This window comes from Podarcis erhardii (genome assembly GCF_964252035.2).
Source record: "Podarcis erhardii genome assembly, chromosome: 13".
NCBI classification, from domain to species: Eukaryota; Metazoa; Chordata; class Lepidosauria; order Squamata; family Lacertidae; genus Podarcis; species Podarcis erhardii.
Genome location: NC_138502.1, coordinates 6,713,935 through 6,725,472, shown reverse-complemented (window position 1 = coordinate 6,725,472; position 11,538 = coordinate 6,713,935). Strand labels below are relative to the sequence as shown.

Sequence of the window (11,538 nt, the reverse complement as noted above, 5' to 3'; positions counted from 1 at the left end):
TTCAATTTTAGCTGAGATTGACATCATTTTATTTAATGTCTGCCTGCTGATGTGAGTAAAGTGGAATTGTTAGAAATGATACTAACAGAGCTCTATAAGCCTTTTGCCCTACTCCCAGCTTGACTGCACCAGGAAACAATTATGGATTGTTCACCACTACCTTCTTGAAATCCTCCAGAGTCTTCTCCACAGTGAAAACAATTTTTGTGTTTTGGATATTTGCAAGGAAAACAATTGCTTCTTTTGAGATAAGGAATGGTACTTTTGGAATGAAACATGTTTGGTTTTTAAGAAAAAAAAGTTCTACCCATATGTCTCAACTACATCCTAGTCCGATTAGGTGCTTAAGAATTTAGGTTTGAGAATCTAGAATGGGGACTCAGCTCCAAAAGTAAAAAAAGAAGTTTTGAATGCATTATAAACATGCAACACCAGGTGGTCATAGAATCATAGAATTATAGAGTTGGAAGAGACCACAAGGGCCATCGAGTCCAACCCCCAGCCAAGCAGGAAACACCATCAGAGCACTCCTGACATATGGTTGTCAAGCCTCTGCTTAAAGACCTCCAAAGAAGGAGACTCCACCACACTCCTTGGCAGCAAATTCCACTGTCGAACAGCTCTTACTGTCAGGAAGTTCTTCCTAATGTTTAGGTGGAATCTTCTTTCTTGTAGTTTGGAACAACTGCTCTGTGTCCGCTTCTCTGGAGCAGCAGAAAACAACCTTTCTCCCTCCTCTATGTGACATCCTTTTATATATTTGAACATGGCTATCATATCACCCCTTAACCTCCTCTTCTCCAGGCTAAACATGCCCAGCTCCCTTAGCTGTTCCTCATAAGGCATCGTTTCCGGGCCTTTGACCATTTTGGTTGCCCTCCTCTGGACACGTTCCAGTTTGTCAGTGTCCTTCTTGAATGTGGTGCCCAGAACTGGACACAGTACTCCAGGTGAGGTCTGACCAGAGCAGAATACAGTGGCACTATTACTTCCCTTGATCTAGATGCTATACTCATATTGATGCAGCCCAGAATTGCATTGGCTTTTTAAGCTGCCGCGTTACACTGTTGGCTCATGTCAAGTTTGTGGTCAACCAAGACTCCTAGATCCTTTTCACATGTACTGCTCTCAAGCCAGGTAACAAAGGTGGTAACAAAGGTGGTAACAAAGAGAAAAATATATATGTGATTTTTAGATAGCATTTCCCCCTTTTATTATAACACTTAATTTTATGACTTATTCAGAGCATTCCCCCCACTCCCTGTGTAGATCTACCCTGGGTGTTGCTAACTGTGATGCTCCAGTTATTGCTGGACTATGACTCAGTAATTCCTGAACATTATCCATGATGGTGCAACTAATGGTTGGAGACTTATTATCTCATTTAGTCCAGTGTATTGCCTTCCTGTGGATACCTATTCCACCCTTTCTCTTCTGCTCTGACCACAAAGGTGTAACATTTTACATTTAATTGAAATAGTTTCTTGCTAGATACATAGGAGTAAAAGTGGTCACAAATAATAGAGCATAGTTGCTTTCATTCTTCTAGAATTGCTAAGAGCTTATGATAAAGGACCAATGTTAGTTACAGTCAGAACAGACCCATTGAAAAGAAAAGAAAATAACCAATATGACATAAAGTACTTAGCTTCAATAATTCTTTCTCTTTGTTAGCTGTTCCCTATCGTTCAACTCCGGCCTAAGAATAATAATATAGCATTTGGGGGAAAAGATACAACCAAGTAATCCAACACTGGAAGCTAAGATGGAGAAGATCTCCACAGCCACGGTGTATTTCCCTTTGGTGCTCAGGTAGGTTGGAACAAAAGTCAGCCAAACACTGCAAAACAACAGCATACTGAAAGTGATGAACTTGGCTTCATTAAAAGTGTCTGGCAGCTTTCTAGCAAAGAAAGCCACCATGAAGCTGATGATGGCCAGAAATCCCATGAAGCCCAGAACTAAATAAAACATGAGGACGGATCCTTCATTACATAATGCAATGATCTCTTTGCTCTGAGAGTGCATGTCCTGATCTGGGAATGGGGAGAAGTTTGCCAACCACAAAACACAAATTCCTGATTGAATGAGGGTGCAAGAAAAGATAACGGAGTTGGCCAGTCTTTTCCCCACCCACTTCCTCATGCTGGATCCTGGTTTGGTGGCCATGAAAGCGACCACAACAGTGATGGTTTTAGCCATCACACAAGAAATAACCACAGAGAAGATGATGCCAAAAGCTGGTTGCCGGAGAATGCAGGTCACATTATTGGGTTGTCCAAGGAATGGCAAAGAACAGAGGAAGCAGAGGAGGAGAGAGACAAGCAGAATGTAGCTGATGTCCCGGTTGTTGGCTTTGACGATGGGGGTGTCTTTGTGTTTAATAAAGGTTCCTAGAACCAAAGCTGTGATAAAGGAAAAGGATGCAGCAACAGAAGTTAAAATGATCCCTAAAGGCTCTTTGAAAGATAGAAAAGTTAGATGCTTTGGAAAACATTGATCTTTGTCCTTGCTTGGATACTGATCTTCTGGGCACTGGAGACAGTCATCCATATCTGAAAAACAGAAAGAAATCTCATTTCAGTGTCATTCCATGTGAGACTTAAGAAGAATTTCCTCACTTCCTCCCAAATAATAAATGATATATTTCTTGATTTCTGTTTCATAGTTCCAGTGCGGAGGTGTACATGTGAATTCATCACTCACCAAAATGAGAACAATAATGATGTGTCAATTTGTATACACTTGAGTTGACATGAGTGGAGGTGATTTTCCTAAATGCCAAAGAGAATTTTATTTTTTTTAAAAGTAATGGGAGATTTTTACACTTGAATGCAATGTTCCTTCTTATTCTAAAGCCAGTTTAGAACATCTGAGTGTGGACAATACTGAACTAGATGGACAAATTTTCTCACTTGACATAAGACAGCTTCCTATATTTTTTGCTGCTATAAGAGAAATATTGCGAGGTTAATTACCCACTTTCTTGAGTTGAAAAGCAATTCATTTTTGTTTGTTTTTTTGGGGGGATGGGATCATGAAAGGAATTAGGAAACACATTGGTTTTACATAAAATTTTAATAAAAAATCATGTATAAGACACTGGAAACATAGATTCTTGCTAAAACGCCTATATATGAAATATATATTTCACACAAAATTCATTAAAATAAAATCAGTTGAAAAATTGATTCTTGGCATTTGTCCATCTCAAGTGACAATGAAAGACCCCGTCCTGCAAGAAAGTGTTTACAACACCCTGAACCAGAGTCAGATATACAAACACACCAGGGTGACGGGTAAGGATCCTGAGGGCTTTTAGTTGGATGCTATATCAGGAGAACAGTTGTATCACCTACCCTTTTGGTCTGAAAACTTCCCATCGGGGCATAAAGCACAGTCATAACAGCAAAACTTCTTCCCCTCCTTCTTTTGTTTCCGATACCCAGATTGGCAGGAGTCACTGCAGACCGAAATGGGAATCCCCTATCCATCAATAAGAAAACAGATACCGTAGGTACAACGTAGGAAATTTATATTGCTCAGATAAGCAAAGCATTTTCAAAAGTTGGTTGGAAGATAAATATTTTCTGTTTAATCATACACTTCTGTTTAGTTTCCTGACTTCATTACAGAGACGGATGCATAAGGTTGCACAACAAGTGGTGTTTTAAAACTGATAATCCAGTCAAGAATAGGGGGAAACTCAATCTGTACCTGGTTAAAACCTTTTGGCCATAGAATCATGGCCTTATGAATGATGAATCCTTTTCCTTCACTCACACTTCCAACTTTCACTCTCTGGAAGGATCTGTTTGGGAAGATGACCATGTTGTTGATATCAAATTCACCTCCCATTTCCCTTTTGGCATCAAGTGATATTGTTTCTCCAGCTGAGTTATTGAATGAAATCCCTTGCAGAAATGGTTGCAGCTATTTGAAAGTGGAAAAGAAACAAGGGCTAACATTTCATGTCCATAGACATGAAATGCTGATTATTTGTACATTCCTTTCCTTTATGTTTTTTCTATAGCAGAGTCTCAACCAGACGTGATAAATGGTAGATAAAGGAACATGCATAGTGATAGAAGAAAAAATTGATTCCCCATTACAGCCACCCAATTTGAGAGGAAATATGAACCCATTTCACTAATAATTCTGTGTAGGAAAAGGTTGGATACTCTCTGATGATTTCTACAAAACTGTTCTGGGCAAAGAATAAAAATGAAGAAGTTTTTAATTGTGAATACATTACCTGCCAGGGCTGGAGATCATGGAGTTTATGTTTCCCCCCATCAGTCATTCTTCTGTGGTGGCATCTTGATGAGATGGCATGTAAGGTATGAGCCACAGCATAGGCAGCATTGTAAATACTATAGCTATGGCCAGTCATGCTCATTTCAAAAACTGGATCAGGCAGACTGTCTAACCTCTCTTCCCCAGTACATAGTTCATCTTCATCCACTACCTCTTGGGGATTTGGAAATGAACAGACAAACGCTTGCTCCCAGAAATCCTTGAGAAAACCATCCGCCCTGGTGCTGTAGGGCTTTATGGTTTGAAGAAATTCCTGGAAGCCTAGCAACTCTTTTGTGTGAATGCTGAAGGAGATTGCTCCTTGGAAGAGCTGTATGTCAAAGCCCCTCTGAAGTCCTGTTAATATGATATCAATCTGTGTTGTGATAATCCACACCTTCGTAACTGATGCATTTCCTTTGTAATCAGGATGTGGGAGATAAGTAATAGTCATTAGCAACATGATAGTCAATGAACCTCCATACAGGATCAGTGTGCTAGGTTTGTTCTCAATCAAAGCTGAATAAACATTTGACCATGTATCGAGAAGTTCTTCTATGTCACCTATATGTGCTTGTTTGGGGATTCTTTTTGTAAAGGCTGAACAGATTCTGTTCTTGGAAAGGAATGGTTCCAAGGTTGACAAGAAATGTTCTCCACCATCATCATCTTCAGCAAAGATCCCAACCCATGTCCATCCAAAATGTAGAAGTAACTGAATAATTCCCATATATTGATGGTCTTCATTTGGGACCATGCGGTAAAAGGAATTGGACTGTGTTGTTTCCCTGTTTCCTGCTGCAAACGAGCCATATGTGATCTATTAAAAACACATAGTATTATGAGAGATCTGCTTGGTTGAGTGTCTCCATATATATAGCTCTTTATGGTATAAATATTTCCTGAAGGACAATATGAACACTATGAGAGGTAAAGAAAATGAAAACTCACGCAGAATTATAGCTGTTAATATAGAGATATGGCCATGCTTTTTTGAAATGTCTAGAGACGTGTATGGTTTTCATAAATGTATTTAAAACAAGGTTATGTCTATCTATTCTCCTTCCTAGGGGGGGATGTGAGGGGGGGGGGCAACAGCATACCAGTAATAAGGTACGGATTAAATTGTATTACCCTCCCAACTTTGTTGGACTGATTATGTTCGGATGCCTGATTATTGTATTACAAAGCAACAACTCTATTCCAAGTTTAAAAATATAAAGCATACTGCTGGTGGTCAACAAAAGAGGATTAAAGACTCTTTCAAGGCAAATCTTTAAAAAGTAGTATAAACACAGACAGTTGGAAAACAGTGGCCTGCAAGCGCTCCAACTGGAGAACAGCCTTTACAAAGGTATCATGGACATTGAAGACGTTCAAACTTGGGACGAAAGAGAGAAACGTGCTAAGAGGAAGGCACATTTGGCAAACCCTCACCATGATAACTCCCACCCAAAAACTAATATCTCCACTGTGGAAGGATGTGTGGATCCAGAATTAGCCTCCACAGTCACTTACAGACTCAACTGTGTTAATGAAAGACAATCTTACTGAGCTATGAGTTATTGCCAAAGAAGAAGACCTTCCCTTATACTTTCAATCCCAGGGCAGATTACATTAATTAAAAAGAAACTGGCATGGTTTACAGATTACCTGAGATTTAAGAAGGGTATGTAAAAGAAATGGGAGAAAGGGGAAATCACAAAGGAGAAGTATATAAGAGTAGCCAAGAGTTGCAGAGCGAAAGTCAGGCTGCCTAATGCTCAGAATGAGCTCAGGCTTCCACAAGAGTTAAAATTAATTTCAAAAAGTTTCTTTGGCTATGTTGGAAGGAAGAGGGAGCACAAGTAAGTGGAAGGTGCATTGCATGGAGAAGACCGAGAAATGCTATTGGGTGACAACACCTATTTTGCCTCTGTCTTCACCCAAAAGTTCCAAACCTGATGATAACAGAATCAATGATGTCAGGGAGTCCAAGAGAGGAAAAGAGGTGGTAAGGGAACACCTAGCTACTTAAATATTCTGATTTACAAGGAGCAAATGTCTTCCCCATATGCAAAAAGACTGACAAAAAAATAACACCCTGTGAGCTTCACATCAATACCAATAAAGGTCCTAGAGCAGATTAATAAATTTTGAAGAATGCCATTCAGACCTCTTCCTGCTTCTGAACCATAAAAGCAAAAGCAAACATGGTAAGATATTTGTTTCTGCACATCCCCATGTCTCATATGCAGAGATCCTACCTGTGGAATCTTGTAGGGTCTTAAGATATCTGCAATATGGAAGGAAGTATCAGAGCTAAGTCCCCCAATGACAGTGATGAGGCTGTTACAGATGCCACACTTGTAGTTGGGGTTAAATCTATGAGATTTGAAGAGCATGTCCAGGGTGGTACGATAGGTCATCCTAGCATCATAGTAGCTGTCATAGATGTGGAACCCAAATGTTACATTGGGCAAGATATTTGGATTCTCATTGATCTCATTCACTGCAAACACCAAGGCAAGGACATGCTGGTGGAACTTTGTCACAAAACTGCAAACAGAAGAATTTAGTGTATCACAAGATAATGTCACTGTGCCTGACATCCCACAAAAAGGATTCCTTTCTGCCGGTGACCGATTTATATTTCATGGATCTCAATTAATTTGTTACTGATGTCTACAACCTATTAAACAACTCCCTCTTCAAATCATGCATCAATATACTGAGATCTTGGATCTGGGTGTATTCCAGTTCCCATCAAATCTATCCCATAACCAATAGGGCAAAATCTCTTGGATTTGGAATCTGAGGGACAAATTAGGAAGAAATTTCAGAAGAGGATGCCTGAGTTCATTTTTTTCTCTAAACACTGTAGAATGCACAAGATCCCAAATGGTGCTCGAGAAGCACAATTGTGTTCCTGGATGGGGGCAATCCCAGTGTGCCTTTCCTTGAACATCATCATCATTATCATCATAATTATCATTGCTATACTGCCCTTCATCTAAGGATCACAGTGTGGTCTACAATATAATTTTTCTGTCACTTAAAGAAACTGTTGTTTGTGTTGATGATATGACCAGGACAATGTTATAGGGAGGAGGAAGAAGGGGGGGTAGAGAGAGAAAGGTCCTTACTTTGGAAAATCATATAACTCCTGAGAAGGATGTATTCGGAAGGATACTTCACTAAAATGGTAAATGATATGAGAAGTCATCCCACAAATGAGGAGGTCACCTCCCTGATACCATTCATGTTCTACAGCTATAGGAACGTTAGTGGGGCACTTACTGTTACCTACTCCACATGCAATTGGAAGAAGGAGAAGCACCTTCACTAGATCCCGCATCCTATTAAGCTTCTCTCTTGCCTCTGCCAATAATCTATGTCACAGGGGAAAATCCATCATTGGCTTCTGAATCACCACATCTACAAAAATGCATGTCTTGAATACTGGGTGAGATTAGCAGTATTCTAGGAATTATCTGCCTAGTGACATAATGAAAGGGGATTTGTTAGAGATGAAAGTGACAATGCCCTACTCCCGATTTTTCTCCACCAGAAGTCTACTAATATACACTTTCAGGCTTGCCAAGTTATTGTTTTCCCTATTATCTGAAAAGCCTCTGGAGATTTGTCTCTCTGTCTCTGTGTGTGTATATATTTATAGATATATGCAGTGTGGCATGAATAATTGTAGAGAAAGAATTCCTTCTTTAGAGACCTTGAGTAGCAATTATGGAAGCAAACATGTTTTCTTTTGTTTTAAGAAAAAGTTCTGGCTTTTCTCTTCCTAAGCTTGGAGTCAGAGTCCAATAACCTCTAAAGGGCAGAGGTTAGCCAGTCTAGACAACTTGGAAAAATTAAGCAGCACTAATTCTTGAAATGAATCACAATATCCAGCTTTAGTTTGATCTACAGGATGGTAGTCAATACTCTCCTTTGCTATAAAGTATTAAAATAGCTAGTCACAGAACTGACTAGGGGTGTAGTGAATGCTACTTTAATCCAAAGCAGTCTTTGTGGTCTGCCTTGAGATGCAGCAATTGTTACATCACTTGCAAATAATGTCAACCTGCACATCTCTAGGGTTTGTGGGATCTTGAGCATGGCTTCTTCATTGGTCTCTGTTCCTCTTTTATAGACCACTTTTCTCTCACAGAAGCCGCTCAGTCTCCCAAGCGGTGGATCCAAGGAAGTAAATTGCACCATTCTTTCTGCTCAATTTTATCCCACCAGCGAAGAAGGAGTGAGTGAAGATCTACATCAGGACCAAGGGTGGTAGCAGACCAGCGCTACCTCCTATTCACCAAGAGTCCACTGTAGAGCTGGATTTGGAGGGGGGCTGCTGAGAAGGTCACAGATCCTGCAAGGAACAAGCCACAGCTGTTATTGCCTCTGTGGCAGCAGCAACAGGCAATGCAATCACTGGAGGCTTGATCTGCTGCCCCCTTTGGATCCTGCCACCTGAGGCAGTCACCTCACCTTTGCCACATGTGTGGGATAGACCTACATGATGGGGCTGCAATACACATGTGTGCCTTAGCAAATACCTAATAATGTACACCCCTGGTCCTGGGTACAATAAGCATTACTGTTTCATAGAAGTGTGCCTGGAAATAACTCAGTGAGACATACCATGTTTTCATTTATTTTAATGGTTTGGCTCAACCTGATTTTACGTATAGGTTTCTTAGAGCAAATTAAGATGGTGGAATTCTGGAGTCATACCATTTTTATGCTTTATATGCTTTGTAGTGTGTCCAGCTACTCTGCTGTCAAAGTTTTTACACGGTCATAAGGTTGGGTATGGAAGGGAAGGGAGGAAGCACCTAACAGTACTATTGTCTCTAAGAAAGAATGAGTGAAAGTTCAACCTAATGCATTTGGCAGTAACTTTTCCTCCTCATAAATAACAAGAAACAACAACCCACAAACCCTTCCTGTTCTGCTGAACACTATAACCTATTGATGCAGAACATTTACTTCAAGCAAAATGAAGTTAGCTATGTATGGTAAATACACTTGTGAGTAGAAACCATTACCAAACACTAGATAGATATTGCTCATAACTCAAAAGAATTGATATGCGGCTCTTATGATAATCTTAATTTGAGTTCAGTGTGATTTGTATCTTGTTCATTGACCTAATCATGTATTTCTTTATTTTTTATTAAATAAATAAATAAATAAATAAATAAATAAATAAATAATCTTGAATTTGGTACTGATGTCTATTGGATCCTTTGCCCTATATGGTTTTACTTTAAATGCCCCGGCAAATACAACGGTATATGTTGTATCCCGGGTGCTCTCTGCCTTGATCTGATTCCTCACCTCTAAATCAATTCTAAAATATAAGTCATTTTGGAAGGGGGATTCCCTTCCCTTATTTGGTGTATTTAACTCAGTCCGGTCTTTCTGTTGCTTCTGAATACCAAGACCATTTGTGTTCCCTAAACACAGTGCTCACTGCCTCCACAATCCTGACCACTGGATTCAAACAATTGTTTCTGTTAAATTCACTTTTACATATACTTTGTTTAGATGTTTCATATACACATGCTATCCACATCTGAAACAAAAAGAAGGATGTTGACAAGCTGGAACGTGTGCAGAGGAGAGCTATCAAAATGATCAAGGGTCTGAAAACCAAACCTTATGAGGAATGGTTGAAGGAGCTGGGTTTGTTCAGCCTGGAAAAAAGGAGAGTGAGAGGAGATATGATAGCCATCTTCCAATATCTCAAGGGTTATCACTGTCAGGAACTCGTCCAACTCTCAAGTAGGACCCTGGCAGAGACACATGCCCAACGGGCATGTTCTCTCCCTCCTGGTCGATTGTTCAGAAGCTTCAAAAAATTTCTGCTGCCCAAACATCACAGCGACTGATGCCACCAGACATTGGCACACTTAGGGATCCGCAGAGTCTTTGCAGCTTGCGTAACAGACCTCAGCAACTCAGTATTTTGGCTAATGTAATTTATTTACATCTAAACACACACGGAGCACTGCAACATGGCTCCCACTCTCTCTAGCATCAGACAGCAAAGAGAAAAAGAACAAAGGACAATAGTCCCACTTCATGCAACACAGTAACACAAACATCCTGTCTCCATCACTTCCCACTTTGTGGTGACGAAACATACACCTTCATGTGAAAGGGAAAAAACCCATGACTGCAATCATGGAGCAGGAATTCTAACAGTCACATGGAAGAGGGGTCATGCTTCCGCCCCTCCTGCTCAGGAGGGTAGGACTCAAACCAATGGCTTCAAGTTACAAGAAAGGAGATTCTGACTAAACATCTGCAAGATCTTTCTGACAGTAAGAGTTGTTCAACAGTGGAACAGTCTCTGTTGGGAGGTGGTGGACTCCCCTTCCTTGGAGGTTTTTAAGCAGAGGCTGGATGACCATCTGTCATGGATGTTTTAGCTGAGTTTCCTGCATTGTAGGGGAATGGACTAGATGAGCCTTGGGGCTCCTCCCAACTCTACAATTCTATGTTTCTTTGATTTTATGGTTTTATCTGGCCTAGAAAATCAAAAGCTTATATCTGCACTTTTTCTTTAAAAAAAATAATGAGTAGGTATGAATACTCTGGCGTGACTAGGACAGGGTTCATTTGGGGTAGGGACAAAAGGGACTGGTGGATTTCTCTATCCCAGCGAGCCAAGAACTCTAGTGATCATCCAGAGCTCGAAATTTCCCTAGCAATCACTTCATGTACAAGACAAGAAGCTTCTCCCTGTGCCACCAGCTTTACACAAGGGGGCAGGAGAGATATACTGAAAAGCACAAGAAATAAAATATTTATTCAACGGTACTGTCTTGTGGTTTCAGCTGTGAGGCTGCTTTCTCATCTGTTTCCTTTACATAGTCACAATTTACAGATAGGTAGCCGTGTTGGTCTGCCATGGTCAAAACAAAATAAAAATAAAAAATAAAAAAATTCCTTCCAGTAGCACCTTAAAGACCAACTGAGTTAGTTCTAGGTATGAGCTTTCGTGTGCATGCACACTTCTTCAAGTGTATCTGTACACTTCAAGTGTATCTGTACACTGTAAACTGTGTATCTGAAGAAGTGTGCATGCACACGAAAGCTCATACCTAGAACTAACTCAGTTGGTCTTTAAGCTGCTACTGGAAGGAATTTTTTTATTTTTTATTTTTATTTTGTTATAGTCACAATTTGTTTATTTATATACCGCATCTTCCACAGATACAGCTGTGCTCAGATATAGATATATGAGAG

The 11,538-nt window shown here is 40.1% G+C and overlaps 1 protein-coding gene across 1 annotated transcript; it reads right to left on the bottom strand.

Annotated features, from left to right (window-relative positions):
• Positions 1-1,650: 1,650 nt before the first annotated feature.
• LOC309328525 (vomeronasal type-2 receptor 26-like) lies at positions 1,651-7,633 on the bottom strand (the record flags this gene model as incomplete). Its single annotated transcript, XM_081838521.1, has 6 exons — positions 1,651-2,555; positions 3,360-3,486; positions 3,718-3,933; positions 4,256-5,116; positions 6,543-6,834; positions 7,422-7,633. The coding sequence occupies 6 exons, from the start codon at positions 7,631-7,633 to the stop codon at positions 1,651-1,653; spliced, it is 2,613 nt and encodes an 870-aa protein (XP_081694647.1).
• Positions 7,634-11,538: the final 3,905 nt, after the last annotated feature.